Here is a 26,907-nt window from a genome sequence, read left to right as displayed (position 1 = left end):
ACATTCTTTGTGTTCAGCAGAAGAAAGAATTTCATACAGGTTTGTAACAACATGAGGGTGAGTGAATGATGACAGAATTTTCATTTTTGGGTGAACTATCCCTTTAAGAAATGCATTATCATTCTTGTTATTTATTAGTTATATGGTGGTATATATGTTTATTATTACATTTTTACCAAGAGGGCAAACTCTCATTGAGTTTGAAACAAAGGTGTGCTTAAAATAAGTGCACATAACTTGGAGATAAAGCTTTGATGTTGACAGTTCAAAGTCCTTGCTGGCAGAAAATCATACAAAATCATAAATTCTTAGTATACTGCCATTCATGCGACTAGTACGTCTATACCTCCGTGCCACGTGATGTCATCGCGTATGTAAATGAGAGGCAGCGTGTGTGCGCGCACATTTCATCACCTCAGGTATGTGTTGCTGCCTTGTGGAAGTGAAAGGGTGGAGAGCCTAAAGTTTACATCGGTGTCAGAAAACTCTTCCCGAGCTACCATTTAAACTTCCAGGTATGATTTTTCAGACATGTCATAGCCTAATTTTGTATGAAACCGAAAATACAGATTTGTTTTTTTATTTGAATAGCTTTTTTTTTTTTTTTTTTTTGTATTTGAATTTGTAACCGGTAATTATTAGCAGTGTGTTGTTGTCGTGTCATGACTACAGTGACTACGGCGTTCAGGAATATTCTCGATTGTTGAAGGGGGTGGAAAGATGTAATACACTACAGAGAAACTTTGCTGGGTGTTGTTTTGTTTGCTTGTTTAGTAAGGTCAATGATACTTTTTTCCCGCAGAAATTTAAACCGGAGCCACTTTAAATTTGATAAGTCACGCACTCTCTTAATTATGTGCGTACAATAGCCTAAACTAACAAAAACTAGGAAACTTTTATCCTATTATTACTTTTTCTTGTGCTGCTCTGTATGCAAAATGATTTAAACTCATCGACCTGTACAACAAACTCTTAAAAAATGACGCCACACCCAAACATTGCGTCACGGAATCCCGGAGTACTCTCAAGAGCTCCAGTAAATATATCTCTCGCTGGTATTCTCGTTTCGTTACTACCACGTTTTACCAGTTTAACAACAATTAAACCTTCCTCCTAATCTTTTATCACATTTCCTATGAAATCCATGTTTAACGATTACAAAATACCAGTCTTTATCGCCTCCTCAGACTATGCAATGATGGATAAAGGTCTCTGTCTGCACTTCTTTACTGTCTATACTTATTTTTCCCCCTCTCTGTCAGCTCAATATGGATGTTCAAACTATGTGGCCCTGTTGACTTTTAGAAATAAGCTATTTTAAAAAACATTTACTAGTACAACCCCATTTCCAGAAAAGTTGGGACATTTTGTAAAATGCAAATAAAATCAAGAATCTGTGATTCGTTGATACCCTTTAACATTTATTTAACAGACAAAAGTACAAAGAAAAGATTTTCAGTGCTTTCACTGACCAAGTTAAGCATATTTTGTAAATATAAACGCACTCCAGAGGCATGTTTATGACTGTCACATCACCTTTCCTTCTAATTTCCTTTAGTTTTAATCATTTGAGGAATTGAGGATACTAATTGTTGCATTTTTGCAAGTGGAATTTTTGCCCAATCTCGCCTGATACAAGACAGCTGCTCAACAGTTCATGGTCGTCGTTATCTGATTCTCCTTTTCATGATGGGCCATACCTTTTCAATAAGAGACAGATCTGGCCTGTAGGCAGGCAGTCAGGCACATCTACTACAGTAGTACACTATCTTGATGGCAATATATGTCTCTGTACAATCCCAATATACGCCTCCACGTCATTGGTACCTTCACACATATACAGCTCACCCAAGCAGTTTGCACTGATGCACCCCATACCATGACAGAAGTTTGCTTTTGCACTGATGAAAGTCTGGTTGGTCCCTTTCGTCTTTGGGACTGAGAACTTGATTTTTTTTCAGTTCTTTTTCCCAAAAACAAGCTGAAATGTGGAGTCATCTTGCCACAGCACACATTTCAACCGTCATTTGGACCATCTGAGATGAGCTCGGGCCCAGAGAACTCAGCTGCATCTCTGCATAGAAACGATGTATGGCTTTCTCCTTGCGTAACAGAGATTCAAGATGCATTTCTTGATACGCCGGCAAACTGTGTTAAGTGACAAAGACTGAGCCTTTGTTGGATGTTCCTTTTATACCCAAACACGATCTCCTCACCTATTAACAATTCATCTGCTAATTATGGACTGTTTCAAAACAGATATACAGATATTCTGTAATCTTTTCACTTTTATTTTGCCTCTGTCACAACTTTTTTTGGAGTGTGTTACAGCCATAACAGCCTAAATTTATTCATATTTTTATAAAATACAATTAATTTTCCAAGTGAAAACATTGGACATTTTTTTTTTTTTTTGTACTTTGCCAGTTACATAAATGTTGAAGATAATAATGCATCACAAATTCTTTATTTTATTGCATTTTTCAAAATGTCCCAACTTTTCTGGATTTGGGGTTGAAGTGTTCTTTACTGTCATTTCAAATTTAATTGTGTGGATTCAGAAATGACATTGTAAACATTTTCTGAGGAAAAACAAAAAACAGACCTTGCTATTTGCTAAAAATATTTCACAGCTAGCATTTAAATGCACACAATTAAATACTATTTTCACACTTTTTGTGGTTTGACAAATTTGAGTTTGGGTTAATTCATTGTAATGCAAACTCCTTCATTCAGTCTTTCATTAAAGTGGGCATATGCTTGTGTGGATGCGTGTTTTCTCTTTTGTTATTATTAAATGCTAATACATATAAGACACATTCTCAATAAACACTTCCTTGGAAACTGAAAAATGCTCCCTTTTAAATGAAGAGGTTGTGTTTTACCTCCTTCATTCTCTGCATGTGTTAATTCAAAGCAAAGTCTAGTGCTGCAGTTATAACTGATGAGTGGCAGAGGAGAATGTAAGAAGCTTTTATTTACACAGCATAACTGCTCACTTTGCATAACCTTGTTCACACCAACTGTGCCTGACCACATCTTTTTCATGTTAAATTGAGTTGCATGTTTAACTTAGTCCTGTTGCTCAAGTGCAACAGGGTTTTCTTTTGTTTTTGTCCTTTATTATTATTATTGGAGGATTTCTTTGATTGGACACACACAACCAACAGACTTTCAGGATGATCTTATTTATTCTGTGAATACCTGCACAAAATTACCACTAGGGGTCATTGATGTCTTAGTTGTAGTCTCAGTTCATGAAGTTGGCCTCTTTTGCACAACTATCATTCGTTTACTAGATGTGACTGGTATACTGACAGCCGTTTCCTTTAGTGACCTTTGTGAAGATATTGTTTAGATATTTAATTCAGTCCATCTTGGGTTTTCAACCATTAGCTTTAATAAGGGATGGAACTGTTACAATAAAACAGAACAACATTTGGTTCAAACTATATTTATTTTTAATACTATATCGCAAGCAGATACTACGAGTGAATGATATAAAGTATGCTGCTTTTTGTATTTCAATGATGCAGTGTGTTTTTACTGCTGAGGCCGTGTTGTTTCTGTCTATAGAGATGGCAGAGGCTCACCAAGCAGTAGCGTTTCAGTTCACCATCTCTCCTGAGGGGATCAACCTGCATCTGTCCTACCAAGCCCTCAATCAAATCTACCTGTCCGGACTGCGATCCTGGAAGAAACGCATCAGCAGGATTAAGGTCAGTGACTCAAATTGATGTGAAAAAATATCATAATTCTTGAAATTCTGTGCACTCGTATGTCTTTGTTCTGTATTTTAGTTTTGTTGTAATTTTTTTTTTTTTTGTAATATAAATGAGTAAAAATATGTACGAAAACACTATATGAAATTTAAATACAGGACGTTTGTTCTGCCATGAAATGAAGCTCGTTAAAGTCTCTATGAAGTCAATTTTTTTTTTTTAATGGAATATTGCAGTATTTATTATAAATGATCATTTAATATTAAGAATAGTCAATTTTGATTTCATGGTGACTTCACTAACTGCAGGGTTGGTATTATTTTTACAGTGTTAAAATCCAACAAATACCTTTTCTGTGAAGACATTGACCACGTACACACTGTAAGTTTCAGGAGTGACAACCGCATTTAAATGCGGGAGTGAATCCCCTAAATTATCATTACATGTGTGTACGGAACACGACTCAGTCTCGAAAATGCGATGATTGACAGCTTGGAAACCATAGCGACGTTCTGGCGTCTCTCGTGTTTGGTATCCGTTATTGTGACCAAAGTAATATTACAGTGACAAAACACACTATTGTCAGCAATTTAACAAAACACACTAACACAGTCGACGGAGGCGTCGTGTTTTGTTTATGCGTGTACAGCCTGTTTCACACAGCGCGCTCTTTCTGTGTTGCCATGATCACTTCATTATAAGCGTTTTCGGGCTTGTTGTTTAAGCTCGTCTCATAAAGCTAACAGGTTTATGGCGTTACTAAAGTGTGCAGACATGAATCGTGATATTTCGGTGTTATTTTCAGCGTAAAGCATTTGGATTCATTTCGGTTTATTATGGGCTTATTCTTGTTCGCTGATTTTTCTAGCAAGATCTGGCAACTCGAATGAGTCAGGGCTCGTGCTTTCCCTGTGGTTCACCGCGCATACAGAAGAGAGACACATGTCCGATGAACGTTAAACGTTATTAACAACTAGTTGTTCAGTTCGGTTCCGTACACACTGCGTGGAATGACTGTAAATGCGGTTGTCACTACCTGTATTTTTCGGGAGTTAATTCGGTTGTAGAGTGCGGTTGTCACTGCCGTATTTTACTGAACTGTGTGTGTACAGAACGCGATTAAGCACTAAAAGGTGAACTGACAACCGAATTTAGCTGCAGTGTGTACGTGGCCATTGTGTCACTGTAGCCCAGAAGTGCAATGTATGTGTTTGTAATACTTATGAACTTTTTACTTTTTCATGGACAGAACAGAATCATTAAAGGCGTATACCCAGCCAGCCCCTCCTCTTGGCTTTTTGTTGTCATAGCAATCATGGCCACTATGTACATGCAGTCCGATCCATCTATGGGCCTCATTGCCAAGATTCGGGAGCGCATTCCCCTCAGGTAACACTTTTACCCTTCAGTGGGCTTTATCTTCTAAATGGTAAATAGTTGAAATTATAAAAAATTAAGCTGGAAAGATTAAGCACTTTCTTTCTTTTTTATTTAAGCAATATTTCATATTTAAGTACTATTTTCTCTCTGATTTTATCCTCTCAAAACAGTTATGTAAACAATTACTGTTCTTAATTAAATCCATTAAATGTCCAGTTTTCTCACAGAATCTTTTATTGGTATTTATTCCTAATTATTGGAGTTCTTAGTCTATAGTTTTTCTGTAATTGTTAGCTTTTTTAGATGTTTCTCCTGTTTTGCTCCACTGTTTTTCTCTCCTGTCAGTCTGTCACTGAGCACTCAAGGTCAGACTATGCTGTCGGCGCTGCTGTTTAGCACTCTGCTGTGGTTGTCTCTCATTCTGGCCCTGAGGTTCTGTCTGAAGCTTCTGCTGTCATACCACCGATGGATGTTCGAGCAACATGGATGCATTTCTACCAAGACTAAAGTTTGGGCGGTTAGTGTTTCATTACATTTAGCCTATATATAACTGAAAAAAATGCCAGTTTATTTTTCCAGGTAATTTCTGCAAAAATATGCTCTTTGAACAATTTGAAAAAATATTCAGCAAAGGTTGCATTAAACTAATTAAAAGTGACAGCAAAGAGATAATGTTACAAAAGATTTTTGAACTTTCTGTTTATCAAAGAATCCTGAAATCCAGTGTATTAGAATGATTTCTGAAGAATCATGTGACACTGAAGACTGATGCTGAAAATTCAGCTTTGCCATCACAGGAATAAATTACAGTTGAAAATATATTCAATTAAATAACAGTCATTTTAAATTGTAATAATGTTTCACAATATTTCTGCTTTTACAGATTTTGATCACATACATGCAGCTTTCGCACCTGTAAGAGGCTTCTGTATGTAATTAAATATTAAAAATGTAACTTCATGACAGCTTTAAGTTCATGAACACTTTTACTGGAAAATTATAGCACTTAGTAATACATATGAAAGGTTAAAGCATGATCCCACTGGTAAATACAAGAAACAAGTTATTTGTTGTTTACAGTCATTGGAGAAATGATTTTTATAGATCGTCGTAAATTGTACTTTCACCTTTACCCTGGAGAAATGGATATATGTACAGTATATATGGATTACCAAAAATACATAAAGGAGTGGGCTCCACATAGACCAGTGGTGAGCAGTATTAATTCTGTGACATATATAATGTGGCAAAAATATCTGACTACCATTTTAACACCTTTGGTTGGTAAGACGGAGCGACATATGCAAAACTCCAAGGATTTTGTATTTGTGCGACGGGTTCTCTGGTATCACCGATAGTGGCTAACCTGTATATAGAAGAGGTGGAAAGAAAAGCGCTGACCACGTATAAGGGAGAGATCCAAAGCCATGGGTTTAGAATTCAGATATGTGGACGATACATGGGTGAAGATCAAGAGACATGAGGTAGTTTCATTCTCTGAAAATATCAATTCAGTGGATATAAACATCGAGTTCACTAAAGAAGAGATGCGTGAGAGCAAACTGACATTTTTGGACTATGCCATAAAAGTGGGGGGAAAAAGGACATTATAAGTGGAAGTATGTCGGAAGCCAACCCATTCTGAGAAGTTCAGAAGGATTTTCTCCAAGCATAACATTCCTGTGTATTTTAAACCAATGACTACACCTAGACAACATTTGGTTTATGCAAAGGACCGGATTCCTAAACATCAAAGCGCAGTGAGGAATGCAAGGATCTGTATATAGGGGAAACAAAACCCCACTTTATCGACGCATGGCTCAGCATAGACGAGCTAGCTCTTCGGGGCAGGACTCACCAGTTTACATGTGCCTACAACAAAAGAAACGCAGCTTTCATGGCCATGAGGTGAGGATTCTGGACAGAAGACAGGTGGTTTGAACGAGGTGATTCATGTGAAGGTGGAGCGTCCCTCATTGAATAGAGGAGGGGGTTTGAGACATCATCTGTCAATTGTATATAATGCTGTCTCAGAAACGATGCCACAGTGCTGTATGGACAGGTCAGTGTGCTCCACCGCGGGAGGAGGAGGGGCACCACCATAAGCGGCGAGAAGGATCTACTCTGGCAAGCATATGTGACTTCTACTTGTCTACTGATCATGTGACTGTAGTAGGAGTATATTTGCCCTGATAGTTACTTCCTGTGTTTTTACAACTGAGGATGGTGTTTGGATGAACACCAAAATGTCTTGTCAACTTGTTTTTATGTAGTCCAGTGGCTTTTAATAAAGAGGTTGTTTGAATATGGCCCTTAAGGTGATGATACATGGGGCAGCTTTTTGAGAAATGTTGCCGGGCGATGTTGCTTGGGCACTTTCGCATTGAGAATGGGCAACAAATTTTGATCTAAAGTATCCACATAGAAATTTGTTGCCCATTCTCAACGGGAAAGTGTCCAAGCAACATCGCTCGGCAACATTTCTCAAAAAGCTGCCCCATGTATCATCACCTTTTAGAGTTAAACTTTTGTTATTCTGATTTTTTATTTTTTTATTTCTCATTTTAATGCATTTAAACTAATGCTCTAAAGACTGTCACAAATCATACATGCTATTTCAACAAATCCTCATCTGTATTAGCCAAGTAGATAATGTAACCTTGGTGACATTTAAATAAGAACAATTTCCTACAGCACTGTTCAGTACATCACAGAAGTCTAAATGGTGGAGGGTTCAAGGCATAAAAACACATGTACATGATCAATGGATGTGGAATGTGTTGAAAACACAGCACTGGCCCAATGTGGATGTGACATTACAGTCGACTGGCCCAAAACTCTTATGCTGGACCACATTAAGACATTCTTATTGTTGAAACCTTTCTTGATTGATTGATTGATTGTTTCTTTCTCTCTCTTGTCCTCCCTGTCAGACCCTAGTCAGGTTGCTGTCCGGAAGAAAGCCATTACTGTACAGTTATCAGACATCTTTACCGCACCTGCCTGTACCTCCCATTAAAGACACTTTGGAAAAAGTGAGTCAATATAATTTAGATGAAATTGTTTGCGTGCCTTGTGCATGAGTGCTGGTTTGCTGGGAAGTGTCGTCTTTATAGAATTTGGCTGGGTCCTTGGAGGTTTAGAGTTTATATGATCCCACTGAATGCTATCTCAACCATTTTCTCTGTTTCAGTATCTTGAGTCAGTGAAGCCATTGCACGATTCAGCTGGTTTTCAGCGAATGAAGAGACTGACTGCTGAGTTTGAGAAAAGTCTGGGTAACCGCCTACAAAGATATCTCAAACTCAAAGCGCTGTGGGCCACAAACTATGTATGTGCTGAAATCTGGTCAATGTCACAAGTATTGTTAGTCTTATCATGTGCATAGAGTTGCATTACTATAATTATGCAGTACAATAGCTGTTCAAAGTCAATTAATCATTAATAAAAATGTGTTGTTATTGAATGTTAGATGCTTAAAACAACTTTATCATTGACAATGACTTTCTAATATGATCTGAAGAGAGATTTGAGATATTTTTTTAATTGGTTACCAATGGGTATCCCAGCTTTCTGTTAATGAACCTTTAATAACAGTATTTTTTAAGCAACATTCTGATACTCTCATAGCCAAGTGCATGACCATGTAACTGGTGTGTGTGTCAGATCAACACAGCAATATCATAATGTATGTAGAGCTTTTGTAGACCTATAATTAATAATAAATATTGTTATATATAGACATTTGATTGGGATAATTTAGTATGTGATATTTAGAGTTTCTTTGTATCTTCCAGGTTAGTGACTGGTGGGAAGAGTATGTTTACCTCCGGAGCCGGAGTCCTATCATGGTCAACAGTAACTATTATGGCATGGTATGTGAGCCTACAGCATTACTCATTGTCACTTATCATCCCTAATGTCATTAAACACTTAAGCTTATTATTTTTATTAAGACATTTACTGAATACCATTGCTGTTAAGGACAACTTGTCCACTGTTTTATCGTTTATAGTGTTGAAGGAAAAGTGAACCTAAGAATATAGAAATGTAGTCTCACATATGTTTGTGCATAGTGATGTTTATTAGAGTATTTGGACACTATAGCACACTTAATGAAAATGTAAATGCCCTATATATATATAATATATATATATATTTTTTATATATATATATATATATATATATATAGTATACACACACACACACCTTGTCTTCATTTTGAACACTGTTGTTTTGATATTTCAAACGTAAAATTGATGTTATCTAAATGTTTTGCTTAAAAATGGTATCTCTTGTGCTTAAATTGTGTATTATATCTCTTATATTTTATCTAATGCAATGACATTCAGGCATTTAGATTTGTAGGTGTGGCTTAAGTGTCCAAATACTTTTTACAAAGGGGGAAAAAAAATCTGTAATTAATTGTATTGTAACAATAGATGCCTTGACAAAAACATATTTCTTTGGATTTCATAAGTGTTTCAGTAGTCTAATCCTATATGAACTAAGAAAGTAAAACTTCAGATTTGGGATGGATACTTTAAATCCTGCATTTTTTGTAATTGCCTGTATAATTTATGAACAGGATTTCCTATATGTGACTCCCACTGCTAATCAGGCAGCTCGAGCTGGGAATACCATCACTGCCCTGTTCCTATATCGCCGCAAGGTCAACCGAGAGGAGCTCAATCCTGTATGTTACAAGCCTCAATGTTCTCAGCAGAATTTGAAACAAACCCCACCCAACATCACTCACTTTCTGAATGAGTCAGAACAGTCTAACAGTCTCTACCTGTTATTTCACTTAGTCATTTCCTTGTATTTTCTTGATTCCTTTTAAAAACAGTGATAGAGTTAGCTTTAAATATGTTTCATATGTTAAATATGCATCATACCAACATATGTTGGTAATTGTCAGGAAGTTCTTTTGCAAGGTGATGTGCTAAACTTGAATCATTTTAAACAGCACTTCGCAATAAAAAAAAAATTATAATACATGCAGGTTTTATAACCTAGTATTAATTGATAGACTACACAGAATATCAGCAAAAAATGAATTTGTCACAACGCCAGACCAACAAGTCACATCAAGTGACAAGAAGTTGATTAAAAGTGATAAACTATACACTTGATACATTGAGTTGAGTTACATTGATATAAATTTTAATCTATTGTCAAGATTTTATAGACCGTATTTTGACACCTATAGCTAATGAGACCCATACGTATATAAAATATAAAATATGAATTATAAATTAGTTGTAAACAGAGCAACACGGTCATACTCCTGTATTTTTCAATTCAGAATATAGAGAAATTTTGGACTGTTTTGCTGCAAGTCATTGAGATCTTTCATTGTGGTTTATCTAGAGTCGTATTCCCGGTACGGTCATACCGCTGTGTGCCGCTCAGTGTGAACGTATGTTCAACACCACACGCACGCCTGGAGAGGAGACGGGTAAACACACACACACACACACACACGCAAATACACATGAAGAAAGTGATCTTGTGTCCTTGACAGTCTCTTGATCTCTCAGATGTGCTGCAGCACTGGCAGGACAGCGAGTTTGTCGCTGTGTACCACAGGGGCCGCTACTTCAAGTTATGGGTCTACCAAGCAGGACGCCTGCTGTCACCCAGAGAGATCCAGTATCAGATTCAAAGGATCTTGGATGACCCTTCACCTCCTTCTCCAGGAGAGGAGAAACTAGGAGCGCTGACAGCAGGAAACAGGTCAGATATTTAGACAATCTTTGTCTGCGTGTGCTGTCCAGCAGGGTGCGCTATAGGGTTTTATGTCAAGCACAGCTTCCTACGCAATGTGTTTACTATATAACTTCCATTTATTCCATATTGTCTTCTAGACATTAAAACTGAAAGAGTTTTTGGGCCTCTGTTGATTTTTAACACATGGCTTATATGATATAACATGATATTATGTTTACATTTTCATGCTGTTATCAACAGTAACTTCCAAAGACACATAATGTGCACACTGTTTTCACATTTTAGCATGGATTGGTGGGATTGTTTAATATTTAACAGAGTAATAATAGTAATAATAATGTGGTAAATGGAGATAAACTCCAAATGTGAGTATTACACTACACTGACATTCCAAGGAGGTTTTGGCTGCTATTCTTGAATTTTTTTGAGCTGAAGTCTCCCCAAAGGATGACAAAAGAAATAAGGAATGCAAAAATGCAGAAGTGATGAATCCACTGGAGACAGTAACATTAGAAGAATATTTTCTAAAGTAATGGTTTTAGAATAATATAAAGGTTTTTAAAGGTAAAAAAAGATTTTTTACTATTCTGTGGAAATGAGTCATAATAAAGTATGTGTAGCTCAATGATGCACACCATTATAAAAGCCTAATATAACGGCTGTGCTGTCACAGCACCAGCCAACCAGAAACAGATGCAAATCCAATAGTTAATTCTTTAATTTAACTTCTGCCAACAGTGCGCACTGCCTCCAGATTTTTTTTCTTTCCTTTCAAAATATTTCTCTCTGTGGAGCACAAAATATTCATGCTCGTCTTTACCATACAACTAATCCATAAAGTAGAGTAGGGGCTGTCAAACTCCAGAAAGCACCATAAATCATCCTACCAATAGTCCATACAATTTGTACCTTTATATTAAAAATCTTCTGAAGTCATATTATAGCTATGTGTGCAAATGTTTACCACACAAAGTGTCAAATAGTATGACTATGGCACACAGCAGTCGAGAAAAAATATTTTCAATTCAGATATTCAGGAATTTAAATTACCACATGTCCCTGGACTTTGTCTAAAAACATAATTCAAGGCTGAATGTTTTTCAGGAGGAACCAATAATGCTGAAATTACATCATGTACCCTTGAGAAATAATTACCATCCCTTTAGGGCCTATCTTAAAAATGCAACAACTTCTTCCACTTCTGAAATGACTTTTTCTTTTTCACTGACATGCCGCATGGGCTTCTGAATAATTGAACCAACAGCTAAATAGGCATTGCAAAGCAAACTTGTATTTGGGTCTGTCTCCATTCGCATATGGAACATCCACTTTTGATCATCCAATTATTTCCTGATAGATAAAATTGATAAAAAGTCCTGTCCTATTTTTTTTTTATCATTGAATATTATTGGAAGTAAAATGTGGGTTGCAAGTGCCATTTCATTTTGACTTTAAATGTTGGGGATCAAGTGCTTGGAGAAGAATTGTACGCAATTCATCTGCTCCAGTAAAGGTCATTTCAGCATTAAGGAAAAGTGAGTTTGAATGTGCTGAAAAGAGGTTTTGTGCTTCATTGTGATGACAACACAAAGCACTTACGAAAAAGAAGTATACTTCAAGTTCATTTTATCAAGTATACTTAAGTAATGTTCAAGTATATTTTTAAGTATACTTAAGCCCTCGCGGAGGTCTGTGCACGCCACTGTGATGAGGGTTGAACTTTGGCAGTGAGACAAAGATCATATGATAAGCACCCATTTGTGTACTTTTAATGCTGCTACTTTTTATGTAATATTTAAAGGTCTGTGCATGTTGGAATTTTAAAAGCCTGAGCAAGCAACTGTGCATTAAGCGCAGAGAGGAAATGAGAGGATGTTGTGCACTAGATTATAGATGACCTGAAATGACCTTTTACTCAAGTGCAAAAATCAATGCAATAAAAGAAATTTTTTACTCTCACTCTCTGATGCTGAATCAGTCTGCTATATTTAATATACTGGGAGGGTTTAATGGACTGCATTTCATGTCACCTCTGTGAATGTCAGCCTATAGCTAAATAATGGGAATATAAAGCCAAGTGCTAAATGTTAGTATCCCTTACATATCTTTCATTATTTATTTGAAAAGACACAATATCTGTTGTTCAGTAGCAAGAATTACCATGGGAACTGTTTAAGCTTGTAATGATTCCTGTAATGGATTACTAATTCCTTGTTGAATTTTGACCTATAAGCCAGCTCGAAAACTTCCCCTTTGAGATGTCACTTGCTGTCACGTGTTGAGCATCAATAGTGTAATACTTAGTTTATCATCAGAATATAGTCACTTAAATAGTCAGGCATAGCATTAATTTAGTTATTCAAACGTAATACGGGTGGGTTGTGATCACGCGCAGGCAGCCCTGCATGATGAACCGTGAGAAGCTTGGAGCTGTTGAACTAGCTCACTGCCAGGGAAGTGCAAACTCAATGATGCTTGGCTCAGTATTTGAGCTACAGTACATAGTTATTGGTTAATCAAAGTTCCAATGAATAATGCCTAATAAGTGTTTATAAGCGCAGCATTACTTTGTTTACAGAGGTAACCGGGGAAACCAATATATTTCTGCTGTTCCATAAGCGCCGTCTACTGTCAGAGACTGAAATTGAATTTTTATTCAGCGCGTCTCCCATTTTTGTTCAGACCAATGCGAAAAGATTGACCCATATTTTCACACAGCTTACAGTTACAGTGTTGTAAATGTTAACCGTTGGATTAATAAGAAGCTAATATGCATTCCAAAAAATTGTTGAATAATAAGATATCTAGAAAATTATATATAATCATATTTTAAAGTGATGTTTATAATCATTAATAATTTTGACTCATTCATTTCCGCTGAAATGTGGTTTTTATAAAAAAATTTTAATATTTTCTATAAAACTGTTTTTTTGTCAACTTGTATTATTTGAACTGCTGTTGAAATCATAATTTTTTTACAGTCATTTTATGGTTTAGGATGTTACCATAAACACTAATCTTTGTGCATGTTTTAAAAAAGGTCTTAAAAGCCTTAAAATGAACTTTTAAAAACCTTACAGATACTCTGTACAGGTGATTAACAAATAATTTTTAATGCCTAACAATTACCGTATCCATATAATTTAATTTAATTGCAAAATTCATGTATATAATATTCTCTCATAATGTTTTCAAGTAATGATTCATAAAAAAAATATGCCCCTTAAGTTCGATTTTAGTTGTCAGTATATACCTTAACATTACTGCAGTAATGATAGACAGTACAGTAGGTCTTTAATACTGTCCAGATTGGCATTAACAAACCCAGCTTTATTGTCTTTATTGTGCTTGATATAAAATAAAAGGTGCTTTAAAAAGTCCTTGAAAGTCCTTGAATCTGGTGTTCATGAAAGAGTGGGAACACTAAATATTTCTTAGATGAAAAAATTATGTCTTTACAGTGTTCTGAACATGGGGAAAAAATGTTAAATGTGCATCAAATATCACCCCTACATTTTTTTTTTTAATTTTTAAATTCCATTGTAGAGCCATCCACACTTAAATTTAAAGACCCAACCTTACGTATCTGGTGGGGTGAACCAATGAGCATCGCCTCCGTCTTGTCACTGTTTAGACACAAGAAATTTCCAGATGTCCATTTTTTTTTTATTTTTATTTTTTTAAATCTCAGAATAATATTGAATTATAATGAAATTTCTGTCATTAATTACTCACCCTCATGTAGTTCCAAACCCGTAAAGACCTTTGTTCATCTTCAGAAGACAAGATATTTTTGATGAAATCCAAAAGTTTTTTTTTTTTTTTTATCCCCCATAGAAAGCAACATAATTACTGTCTTTCAAGGCCCAGAAAGGTAGTAAAAACGTTGTTAAAATAGTCAACGTGACTACAGTAGTTCAACCTTAATGTTATGAAGTGACGAGAATACTGTTTGTGTGCAAAACAAAACAAAAATAATTACTTTAATCAACAAATTCGTCTTACCCCTGTCATTCTCCTACACTGTTTACGTTCAGCACTTCCAGGTTCTATGTCAGAACGCCGGCCCAGTAAAAACCCAAAACAGAACTGAGCTGTAACAACAATATTCAAAAAGTATTCTCGTCGCTTCATAAAATTATTGCAGAACCACTGCAGTCACATCGACTGTTTTAACAACGTCTTTTTAGTAGCTTTCTGGAACTTGAGAGGTTCAGTGACATGGCTGGCAATGGAGGCCTCTCTGAGCCATCGGATTTTATCAAAAATATCTTCATTTGTGTTCTGAAGATGAACGGAGGTCTTACGGGTGTGGAACGACATGAGGGTGATTAATTAATGACAGAAATTTAATTTCAAGATCGATATACAGCAGGTGTTTTCCAAATAATCAGACAGCAAAAATGCTATTTGTCAAAATGTTTTTTTCATACATAATATGTTGGGAACTTTACAGTATATAAAAATAGAAGAGAACAACGAGAAAATGAATGTTCTTCCTGATTCAAAGCCAGATATGACCTTACTAACATTCTTAAGATTTTCTCTCTTTAAGATCTCAGATGGTAACAAGGAAGTTTTGCCTTATCAGCTACAAGTGAATGTTATCCCAGATGACTCAATAATGGTGCTTTAATGTGACCAGGAAGTTGTTCTGTGTGTTATGAACTATCTGTCCTGTCAGAACACCCTGGGCTCAGGTGAGGAAGCAGTTCTTCAGCTCTGGAGTTAACAAGCGATCACTGGACTGCATTGAGAAAGCAGCATTCTTTGTCACACTAGATGATCAGGAAGAAGGCATGATGGGGGAAGATCCCTCTGTGAACTTGGACCGCTATGCTAAATCCCTCCTTCACGGAAAATGCTACGACAGGTGGGAGAGCAGCGTAACTTGTTTTAATTGAGAAATTTTGCGTGCCAAGGACATTGTTTCACTTCTGTCCTCTTTCTCTCAGGTGGTTTGATAAGTCATTTTCTGTTGTGGTGTATAAGAATGGAAAGAATGGGCTGAACGCAGAACATTCATGGGCCGATGCTCCTATAGTGTCCCACCTGTGGGAGGTGAGTGTGGGGGTCTCACAGCAGTAATAAACTTGCCGGTCATCATAGATCAAATGTCACGTTTCAAGTTTCTATATTAGTCACCAACCCACTACCAGTGTCCTTTAAAACATTTGAATATGCAAGTAAAGCAGCTGTGGGTGTTTTGTATGGACAAAGACCGCTTTTCTCTCACCCACAACAGCTGGCTGCAAAACACGTGTGGCTTACTTGCACGCCTCCACGCATACTAAAGATTAACATCAAATGTTGTCTTCAATAACGAACGTTTTGTTACTCAAAAGTGTGCGCATCATTGTTTGGGAAGATGTTTTTCAAATTGTCTTACGCTCTTTCAGTTCACTCTGGCAACAGACACATTTCATTTGGGTTACACTCCGGATGGGAATTGCAGGGGAGAGGTTGAGCGCTCCTTACTGCCTCCTCAACGCTTGAGCTGGGACATACCATTGGAGGCAAGATAAAAAGTTTCTCTTTTCTCTAGTTATACTTTCCGTGTTCCTAGCCTATCTTGGTATGTCATTGATGTCACACAGCAGGTTTTTCATGGAATCTGCAAAAACTTCTGAGGATGCTCACAAGACACACACACACACACACACACACACAAAAATAACGTCTTTTTCCTTCTTCCTCCTTCATGCTTCATGATGTTTTGAAGAGAGATTCATTCACAGATTCTGTTTATCCACAGTAACACGCAGTGGTGGCCAAAAGTGATGTCTAGAGGGGATATTTGTTTTTAATAACCTTTTCAAGTTTGAATAAACCATCAAAATATGTGGAAAATATTTTTATTTTTAATATAAAATATTATATTAATATTTTTAGTTTTAAAATATTTTATTTTATTTTTTTTATGAGGGAAGAACAAATGAAATAAAAAAAAAGAGAAAAGAAAAACAAAAAGCTTGACATACATTGACTATAACACAATCCGTTATTAATATTTGTTTGCATATGTTCATAATAATTTCTTTGTATGTCATCCTGGCCCAAAATAATGTCCACACACTTTATCACAAATAAAACAATCGACTCTAAGCACAACTACACAATATGCTTACAAATAGCAATGATAACACATTTTTAATTGTTACATCCCGGCTCAAGGAAGCACAAAAGAGTCCAAAAATATCATATTAAACCATTTTTATTTAGACCAGGGGTATAAATGATAAAGATAATAAATTAAGAACAGTAAGTAAGGAAACAATTTGTGATGTGATCTGCGAAAACCCATCACATGGTGAAATTTTACCTATCACAGTTTTCAATACCATATGAAAGCTGGATTCGAACCCTTTGCAAATCTGCTTGTCTGTAACAAAAGTTATGGTTATCACAAGTCGGCTGATTGCTCTGATTTTCAGGAATGGAATTTTGAGAAAAACAGGTCACCCCCTTTTTTGGCATAGACATGAAAATGCACTATCCAAACATTAATGGTTGTAATTCAAGAATGCTTTGGAATATAGACCTAAGGTTGGTCTTGTTTTAAAGAAGACACTAGTCAGATTATTGTAGAAGTGAAATAAAAAAAGGTTATAGAAGTTTAAGTTTATGAAAATGTAAAAATATAATTGTTTATATTTTATAATAATATATTACAAAGCATGTTTTATTCTTAAACTGCAAGAAAATAAAAGCCAAAAATGTCAACATTCCAAATTTTAGGTTGAAATACTTAAAAAATGAGCTTTCAGTAAGATTTTGTTTGGGTGCAGTACCAAACTTTTCACTAGATGACACCCAAGCTGGGTGTGTTCTTAAACAGTAACGTTAGAGAAAGACAGTCTTGCCACAATAAATTGCTGTTTTTCTGCACTTAACAGGCGAATTTTGGCAAGATATTTTCAGAGATGATAGACAAGATATTATAGAATGATAATTTAATGAAAACCCAATTTTGACAAAAAAAATGACATTCAACCTATTTTTTGACTTTACTGAAAACGTTCCATCGCGACATCCGACGGGTTTTCCCAGATCGCATCACATTTAAGAAAAATAAAGTGAATGTCTAGCTCCTGAGCACAACTGCAGAATGTTCTAACAAAGGGATCAGGCTCAAACAAAGGACAGATGTCTTAAATACACAGGCCTCAGTTTAGAAATTAGAACAGGTTTGGATCCTCGGTTAGTAGCCTGTAAAAACAAAGATAACAACAGGAAAACTATAACATAACAATAATAATGTTAAAAACTATAACATAACAATAATGTTTGAATAAAGAGTGAAGATAGTTTTCCTTAGACAGACATCTTGTAACATTTGCTATGTTTTTTCTTTTCTAGAGTTTCTTTGACACTTTAGACTTTATTTCACTACTGGCTGAGCTGTATGAAGGACTATGAGTGGCACTTAAGACAAAATTAAGCAATTATGAGGTGTATTAAGCAAATAATACATAAACTGTAAATAAATTGACAAACATGTTTAATCATGCTTAAATGTTAGGTAAAATAAACAATAAAATATTACATTAACTGCATTAAATGCCACATTTTTTAATAAGTAATTTTTTTTTTTTTCTATTTGCTGTTTCGAAAAAGTTGTTTTACTTGTATATTTACTTAATGTTAGGGATTTGTTTTATACATTTTTATTTTTGACTTAATACAGTAATTGATTTCTTCATTTTATTTTTAAATGGTTCTCGTAGTGTTCTATATGATAAAGCATTTTTAAAATATTTGTTTAATGAAAGGTAGCAGCCAAGCGTGTTACACAACCTTTTTTTGTGCAGTCCGTTTACAGCCAGTCTTATCGAAGTGTAATCTGAGGATCCCGTATCGATGGGATACCTTTCTTCATGTTTCACATCTTCACATCTTTGCCTTGTATAAAGATTTAAATTCCTTAAAACAGTAATTATAATTACTATAATCTTTCTAATTATAATTATGATTGCTGTAACACTGATCAGCCAAACTCTGCACAGTACTTTCCATATACTGTGGTACTGGGGAGGTCTGAAAATGTATCTGTTCAATCAGGGATTTCCCCTTAGCCTCTTCACTTTCAAATTAGCAGTTGGGGATTTTTTTTTTTTTTTTTTTTTTTTTGAGAACTTCCTTGTGTATATGTACAACAATGGAATAAATAATTGTATGCACGATCAGTTAATGGCCAGCACTCAAGTTCTAGTACCCAATGAAAAATATCAGTAACAATTTGCTTGAAGTCTGTATGTATAACACATTATAAAAGTATTCTTAAAGGGATTACTCTCTATGCATTTCTTTCTTCTGCAGTCATACAAGTGCTGAGATTCCAAGTTTGTCATACAATATTATGATGCTGAATTGCTTGTATCCATTACAATCTTCTTATAGCTTCTTTAACTCAATTGACTCTCAGGAATATTTTTCTTTCTAAAAATTCCAAATATTAAATATATTTCTCTTAATTTCCCCATAGAAACGAATTTGTAAGAAAATGGCTATAGAAGCTAGAATTTCTATTTTTGTTCATGCTGAACCATGACCCCAGTACATGATACATTGCCAACTGTATTTTAATTTGAGTGTGGTCATCAGTAATACAACATTCAGCACTGTTCTTCGAGGACCAGAATAAATGGAAACCATCACAGATATACTGATGTCTGCTCTCCTCTTCTCTCCTCTGTCTGTCTTTCTCTAGGTTCAGACACAAGTTTCTGAGTCCCTTGCTGTTGCGCAAGCACTTGCTGATGATGTGGACTGTCACGTGTTTCCCTTCAGAGAATTTGGGAAAGGCTGCATTAAGAAAATGAAAATGAGCCCAGATTCTTTTGTGCAGCTGGCCCTGCAGCTGGCTTATTATAGGGTATTTTTGTACATTTTGTCACACAAGCAATAAATTGATTATGAAAAGTATGTATGATAAGGGCCTATGTCCCACATATTGAAGTTCAACATTCGAAATGGGTCATTTTTTACCCTGGGATGGTACTTTCTCTTATTTATCCTATGTAATGTGTCTATACGCTCATTCTGCTTGCACTACAGCTTGAATGAATTACGTGTTTTACACAGGAAGTTATCTTCTAGACCACCACCTCATTTGTTCTGTGAACTTTAGGATAGAGGGACTTTCTGTCTGACATATGAAGCCTCCATGACGCGTCTGTTTCGCGAAGGGCGCACAGAGACCGTCCGCTCTTGCTCCAATGAAAGCTGTGCCTTTGTCCTTGAGCTGGAAGCGGGAGAGGTGATGTCAAAGCTTTGAATTTTTTTAATACTTCCTTCTACTGTTCAAGAAACTTTTTATCAGTATGCCTCAGCTGACTGAAAAAGCTTGCTGGAAATCCTGAGATTCTTGTTGTTTCCGTCTTGGTTATTGACAGCACTGCACTAATTAGCTATGGAGTACTGAATGCCACTTAAGATTAAAATGAAGGAATCAATTATTAATTTGTCAATTAAAAAATACATTTGTAAACATTTAAATATAGCAGTAAAATAAATGAATAAATCACTTTTAAAATGGTCAAATAAAATAACATAATGAAAACTGTTTATTTAATTTAGATTTAAAACATTAGTGGAAAGTTCACTGGCTGTTCCCATATTCAAACTATATCTGTCAGGTATGGCTGTAATGAAGCACACGACGAAAGGAATAGGGAACAAAAACATTAACACAACAAAAACAAGTGTTCTGTTTTTGGATTTATTAAAGAATGCAGGAGATCGCAGGAGAAGAACGTAACTTAACCACATTAACATTGATGATACCGGAAAAAAAAAAAAAAAACAGAATGAAACTCAGGGCTTAAAGATTTCAAATTTCAAAAGCGTTCATGTTCTCATAGAGCTTGTAATTACAGTTTGTTAGAAAGGAGTTTTCTGAGAGCTCTGACCACTGCAGAGACATTTAGGTGTTTATGTTGGTGCTGAAACGCATAATTCCTAGTCCAAGGACATGAACAGCTCTGAAAATAACCTCACGTGTTGTTATATCGAAACTACTGTGATTACGACATGGCGTGAATGCCGCATTAAATACAGGTGCTGGTCATATAATTAGAATATCATCAAAAAGTTGATTTATTTCACTAATTCCATTCAAAAAGTGAAACTTGTATATTATATTCATTCATTACACACAGACTGATATATTTCAAATGTTTATTTCTTTTAATTTTGATGATTATAACTGACAACTAAGGAAAATCCCAAATTCAGTATCTCAGAAAATTTGAATATTGTGAAAAGGTTCAATATTGAAGACACCTGGTGCCACACTCTAATCAGCTAATTAACTCAAAACACCTGCAAAGGCCTTTAAATGGTCTCTCAGTCTAGTTCTGTAGGCTACACAATCATGGGGAAGACTGCTGACTTGACAGTTGTCCAAAAGATGACCATTGACACCTTGCACAAGGAGGGCAAGACACAAAAGGTCATTGCAAAAGAGGCTGGCTGTTCACAGAGCTCTGTGTCCAAGCACATTAATAGAGAGGTGAAGGGAAGGAAAAGATGTGGTAGAAAAAAGTGTACAAGCAATAGGGATAACCGCACCCTGGAGAGGATTGTGAAACAAAACCCATTCAAAAATGTAGGGGAGATTCACAAAGAGTGGACTGCAGCTGGAGTCAGTGCTTCAAGAACCACTACGCACAGACGTATGCAAGACATGGGTTTCAGCTGTCGCTTTCATTGTGTCAAGCCACTCTTGAACAACAGACAGCGTCAGAAGCGTCTCGCCTGGGCTAAAGACAAAAAGGACTGGACTGCTGCTGAGTGGTCTAAAGTTATGTTCTCTGATGAAAGTAAATTTTGCATTTTCTTTGGAAATCAGGGTCTCAGAGTCTGGAGGAAGAGAGGAGAGGCACACAGTCCACGTTGCTTGAGGTCCAGTGTAAAGTTTCCACAGTCAGTGATGGTTTGGGGTGCCATGTCATCTGCTGGTGTTGGTCCACTGTGTTTTCTGAGGGCCAAGGTCAACGCAGCCGTATACCAGGAAGTTTTGGAGCACTTCATGCTTCCTGCTGCTGACCAACTTTATGGAGATGCAGATTTCATTTTCCAACAGGACTTGGCACCTGCACACAGTGCCAAAGCTACCAGTACCTGGTTTAAGGACCATGGTATCCCTGTTCTTAATTGGCCAGCAAACTCGCCTGACCTTAACCCCATAGAAAGTCTATGGGGTATTGTGAAGAGGAAGATGCGATATGCCAGACCCAACAATGCAGAAGAGCTGAAGGCCACTATCAGAGCAACCTGGGCTCTTATAACACCTGAGCAGTGCCACAGACTGATCGACTCCATGCCACGCCGCATTGCTGCAGTAATTCAGGCAAAAGGAGCCCCAACTAAGTATTGAGTGCTGTACATGCTCATACTTTTCATGTTCATACTTTTCAGTTGTCCAAGATTTCTAAAAATCCTTTCTTTGTATTGGTCTTAAGTAATATTCTAATTTTCTGAGATACTGAATTTGGGATTTTCCTTAGTTGTCAGTTATGATCATCAAAATTAAAAGAAATAAACATTTGAAATATATCAGTCTGTGTGTAATGAATGAATATAATATACAAGTTTCACTTTTTGAATGGAATTAGTGAAATAAATCAACTTTTTGATGATATTCTAATTATATGACCAGCACCTGTACATGGAGAGGGTAATCAAATTGAACAGAAACAGGTGTGAGGGACTCATTAACAATCAACAAAACTAACTAAGAGGTCAGGCAGGCAAAACAGGAACAGAACACAATGAAACGAAACCAAAACTAAACATAAACGTTACACTGTCCAATACTTTTTGATTAAGATTTTTATTAATAGATAATCTAAGAAACTTGGCAAAATAAAAACTGCAAAGAAATGTGTATATTCTTTATAAAAATGCTATTTAAAATTGAACGTTTACATTTTTAAACATTTTATTAAATAATTAAATTAATGAGCATTTACCCTTGCACACCTGCAGGTGATAGATAGGTGCGTAGGAGAGAGGACCAAAAAAGTAAAAAATCAAAAGAAAGTCCCGCACACTATCAGAGCTTACAAAAGTATCACATTTTTTTTATTGTGACTGATAATTGATGGTTTCTTGCAGTGATTGGTCATGAGTTAATTTTATGTATTTTGGTGCTTTGAATAGTTTGTCTGAATATGCCTGATGAAGGTCATGGGACTGAAACGTTGCGATGAATAAAAATGTTTGATACTTTTGTAAGCTCTGATAGTGTGCGGGACTTTCTTTTGATTTTGATATTAAATAATTAAATCAAATAAGCAGTCTATTTTTATTTTTTAATTAAATACATTGATAGCTGATTTGTTCATTTTATTTTTAAGTGCCACAGTCCTCCATAATTGGCATCCTACTTTTTGAGGGACAGTGATTTGACAGCGAGGTTTACTTTGTGCTTTAATGTTACATCTCACATGCCAATTATTTAATTTTGCCTGCTTTCATTCATAGGACAGAGAACATTGCCGCAAGCTGTTCCGAAAGGCTGCTGAAAAGCATCAGAATCTCTACCGCCTGGCTATGACTGGATCTGGCATTGATAGACACCTTTTCTGCCTATATGTGGTCTCAAAATACCTGGGAGTAGAGTCTCCTTTCCTTAAAGAGGTCAGTGTGTGTTTATATTTGGTATTATGTTCATTTTGCAGAGTTAAGGATGACATAATCTTGATAAGCCACAGAAAATGGGTTTCATGAGGTTATGTATTGTATGCTGTTTCCTCAGAGATCTTATCTTTGAGCACTTAAAAACCAACAATAAGCCTTCAGACAAGCCTAGGAGGATGTTTAATAGCACCAAAAAATAAAATGAATCACTCTTCAACTAAACTAATTAATTGGCAGCTTATTGTTTGTTAAAAATGTTAATGTGTGATATAAAGGACATTCATGGCATGGGTGAGAAAAGAGCTGCAATGTGTGTGCATGAAGTTGTTTGTTTATTTTTTACATGTGGCTTGCAGGTTTTATCAGAGCCTTGGCGCCTCTCTACCTCTCAGACCCCTGTGCAACAGATGGAGTTGTTTGATCTGGTTAACCATCCTGAATTTATCTCGTTGGGAGGAGGCTTTGGTCCGGTGAGTAACTGATCAGCAGATACATACACAAACAAGTAGAAGCACTCTTTTGTTCACTGTGTTCATGCTTTGTTCCTGTGTAAGGTGGCTGATGATGGCTATGGTGTGTCTTACATCATCATGGGAGAGGAAATGATCAACTTCCATGTGTCCTGCAAGCACTCCTGCACAGAGACTGTAAGATCAAAGCATAATTTCAGAACAATGAATTGCTTGCCTTATTTTTAATGTTCAGGTCATGGCATTATTTTGACTTCTTGTTCTGCACTGCAAATAGGCTTAATAACAGTCTCCAATTCAACTAATACAAAACAAAATTATTATGATTTCTAAAAAAGTAACAAAATTCTCAATATAATAATTTATATAAAGCAGTTAAACAAGTAAAGTACAAACAGGGTTGCCAGGTCTGTGTAACAAAACTAGCCCAAAGGCCAATCAAAATTAGCCCAAATCTAGCCCAGTGACGCTATTCAAAACTCAACACGTCATTCCCATACCTAAAATACATATTTTACAATCACTTTTATGCATTATACACAATTTCAACTTGAAAATCACTTATAGTTGCCTAGTAATCATAAACGTCCAGTTTTCATAAAGGCCCCTCCCTCACAAAACTCATAATCTAGCACAGTTTTATCTTTGGTAGAATGTAAGATATTTCAATACAAGCATTTTAGTCAAATAATTTATGCAACATGTCAAACCTTTAACCCAAGGGGAAAAAATTGTGTGTATATATATATATATATATATATATATATATATATATATATATATATATATATATATATATATAATCTAAATTTTTGCTTTAAGAGTATTTCACAAAGCATCTTAGTGCTAAAACTCCATGAAAAGTTAGGAGTAGTCAAGAGGACGTTGTTAAAGGTTTAGTTCACCAAAAATAAAAATTCTGTCATTAATTACTCACCCTCATGTCGTTCCATTCCCGTAAGACCTTCGTTCATCTTTGGAACACAAATTAAGATATTTTTGATGAACAAAGGTCTTACGGGTTTGGAACGACATGAGGGTGAGTAATTAATGACAGAATTTTCATTTTTGGGTCAACAAACTCTTTAAGACCATATCACAAACAATCCTAAAATGGTTGTTACCGGCAATCCGCCTCAGCAATCTACCCAAAGACAATGTACTCCATTGAGGCAATAGAGCCTTGGGTGCTGAGGCCTTACTTCAAAAATGCAATAAATATTTTGATTTATAGATTTTAATCTGCCATCACATAACATAAAGGTTAATTTATGTACAGGCAAATGTATTGAATGATGGAGAATAAAACATTGCAGTCAAGTTTAAATTAATGTTCTATCGTCAGCGCCAATATCCTTGTGGGCTGCCCGAGTTCCAGTTCCAGTTCGTGGACCTTTCCTGATCCCGTCCCCCCTTTCTCTCTTCCACTCAGCAATTTGTTTTAGCATATTTGGCGTGCTAAAACAAGCACCCCCCCCCCATGTAATCATATCACATAAAGGACTGTTATAAATCGCACAGTGTGCACCCGGCTTAAAATGGTGCTGTTTGACACAAACAAGTCTCTTGTACTCCTGTATAGCATATGAAACTAAAAGGCAGTATTCTATTTTTTTCTCGTTCATAGGATTCTCACAAATTTGGCTTTCAAATCAGTCAAGCCATGTTGGATCTTATGTCTCTGCTGAACCCAGACTTCAAAGAAGCAACAAAATCCAACCCTGGAAAACAGTCATAAATTCTGAAAGGAAGACTGGATGCACATTTGTTTGAAGATGGGTTTATATTTGTGTAATTTGTGGATTATATATTTAATTCTTTGATGTTTGGAGGGTTTGAGTGTGTGATATAGAGGAGCTATCCCTGTGTCAATACTGAAAATAACTAGTAAAGTTTCTGGTTTTGCTAATTGCTGCTATGGCGCTTTTTCTGTATACAATGTATCACTAAAATAAGTGTCCTAAAGGGAATAACATTTGTCTGAGAGGCGGCTATTTTTGTGTGTGTACAAGTTTGTTGACATAGTTGTCTTCCAGGGTGTGGTTATGAAGATATGATGTGTGGTTTAAGCTAGAGCGTTAGCAAATCAGGGAGTTAGCAAACAATCTCTCATGGCAGCTTTAATATTAATGTGTTCTGTTATTTTTATTCACTGTGGGGAAAAAAAATGTGCAAAAATTGTACCTTTTAGGTTACAACAGCTTGTTATTGGGGCAGTACCATTAAGGGACAACTTCATACCTTATATTCTCCTAAAAGGTGCATATTCATGCTGTAGAGTAGTAATACCAACCTTTTAGGGGTAAATAAGATACAAAGTATATCTTGTAGTGTAGCTTTTAATGTGTGTGTTGAGATTCATTGTTTAGTAAATGAAGATTATTTTGCTGTCAAGGAAGATTCCCCCTCGATGATTTAAGAAATGCTGCGGTTGTTTTCTCTTTTGAAATATCAGACATAAAAAAATGTCTATCAGATATAAATGAATTGATCATTTGAGGAAATCACATCGGTCTCTGTTACCAAAGAGGTTTACAGTACATGGAAAAAGCTATCGATTAGCATTCTCATTCATGTCCGGTGCTCTGCTGATGCTGTGCTTAGAAAAAAATCTGTGTAGTGACATTATCCGGGCATTTATTCAAATATCGAATTCATTGGTTCAGTGACAGTGTATGATCGATTAATCTCTTGCCAGATGTTTTATCGATCAACTTAACAAGAATGAATGGATCTGACAGCTGATGCAGCAAAGTTTAATTAACTCTTTAGAGAATTCCTGGTAGTATATATTACAGCATAATATATACAGTAGTGACCCAATGTGATATCCAGAGGGAATATTTGTTTTTAATGACCCAAATGATGTTTTTTTAATGATGATTGTTAATGCTAGAGTTGTGTTTGTCTGCCTGTTGTTATTTTGAGTGTGGATTATTAAAGCCTTTTTACCTGTT

General features: G+C 35.9%; 1 protein-coding gene across 3 annotated transcripts; it reads left to right on the top strand.

Annotated features, from left to right (window-relative positions):
* Nucleotides 1–348: 348 nt before the first annotated feature.
* On the top strand, nucleotides 349–26,907 carry cpt1a2b (carnitine palmitoyltransferase 1A2b). Of its 3 annotated transcripts, XM_051888270.1 has the most exons (19): nucleotides 349–515; nucleotides 3,577–3,719; nucleotides 4,972–5,111; nucleotides 5,448–5,619; nucleotides 8,036–8,137; nucleotides 8,296–8,433; nucleotides 8,900–8,977; nucleotides 9,691–9,798; nucleotides 10,476–10,563; nucleotides 10,646–10,841; nucleotides 15,520–15,708; nucleotides 15,791–15,896; nucleotides 16,235–16,351; nucleotides 19,546–19,710; nucleotides 19,966–20,094; nucleotides 23,325–23,480; nucleotides 23,837–23,950; nucleotides 24,035–24,127; nucleotides 25,578–26,907. In XM_051888270.1, the coding sequence occupies exons 2-19, from the start codon at nucleotides 3,579–3,581 to the stop codon at nucleotides 25,686–25,688; spliced, it is 2,343 nt and encodes a 780-aa protein (XP_051744230.1). In that variant the 5' UTR covers nucleotides 349–515; nucleotides 3,577–3,578; the 3' UTR covers nucleotides 25,689–26,907. The 3 variants fall into 3 exon arrangements, with proteins under 3 accessions (XP_051744230.1, XP_051744231.1, XP_051744232.1); XM_051888271.1 differs by lacking the exons at nucleotides 23,325–23,480; nucleotides 23,837–23,950; nucleotides 24,035–24,127; nucleotides 25,578–26,907 and having other exon boundaries at nucleotides 19,920–20,049; XM_051888272.1 differs by lacking the exons at nucleotides 15,520–15,708; nucleotides 15,791–15,896; nucleotides 16,235–16,351; ... (4 more) ...; nucleotides 24,035–24,127; nucleotides 25,578–26,907 and adding an exon at nucleotides 15,391–15,451.

This window comes from Ctenopharyngodon idella, chromosome 3 (assembly GCF_019924925.1).
Source record: "Ctenopharyngodon idella isolate HZGC_01 chromosome 3, HZGC01, whole genome shotgun sequence".
Taxonomy (NCBI): Eukaryota; Metazoa; Chordata; class Actinopteri; order Cypriniformes; family Xenocyprididae; genus Ctenopharyngodon; species Ctenopharyngodon idella.
The sequence above is the reverse complement of the archived record's forward strand: the minus strand, read 5'-3'. Positions and strand labels throughout refer to the sequence as shown.

Coding starts and splice junctions, on each gene's coding strand:
- cpt1a2b (XM_051888270.1), top strand. CDS start 3,579: ATGGCAGAGGCTCACCAAGCAGTAGCGTTTCAGTTCACCATCTCTCCT. Junction 16,352..19,545: donor GCTGGGACATACCATTGGAG/GCAAGATAAAAA, acceptor GTCTTTCTCTAG/GTTCAGACACAAGTTTCTGA. Junction 19,711..19,965: donor TGCAGCTGGCTTATTATAGG/GTATTTTTGTAC, acceptor TGTGAACTTTAG/GATAGAGGGACTTTCTGTCT.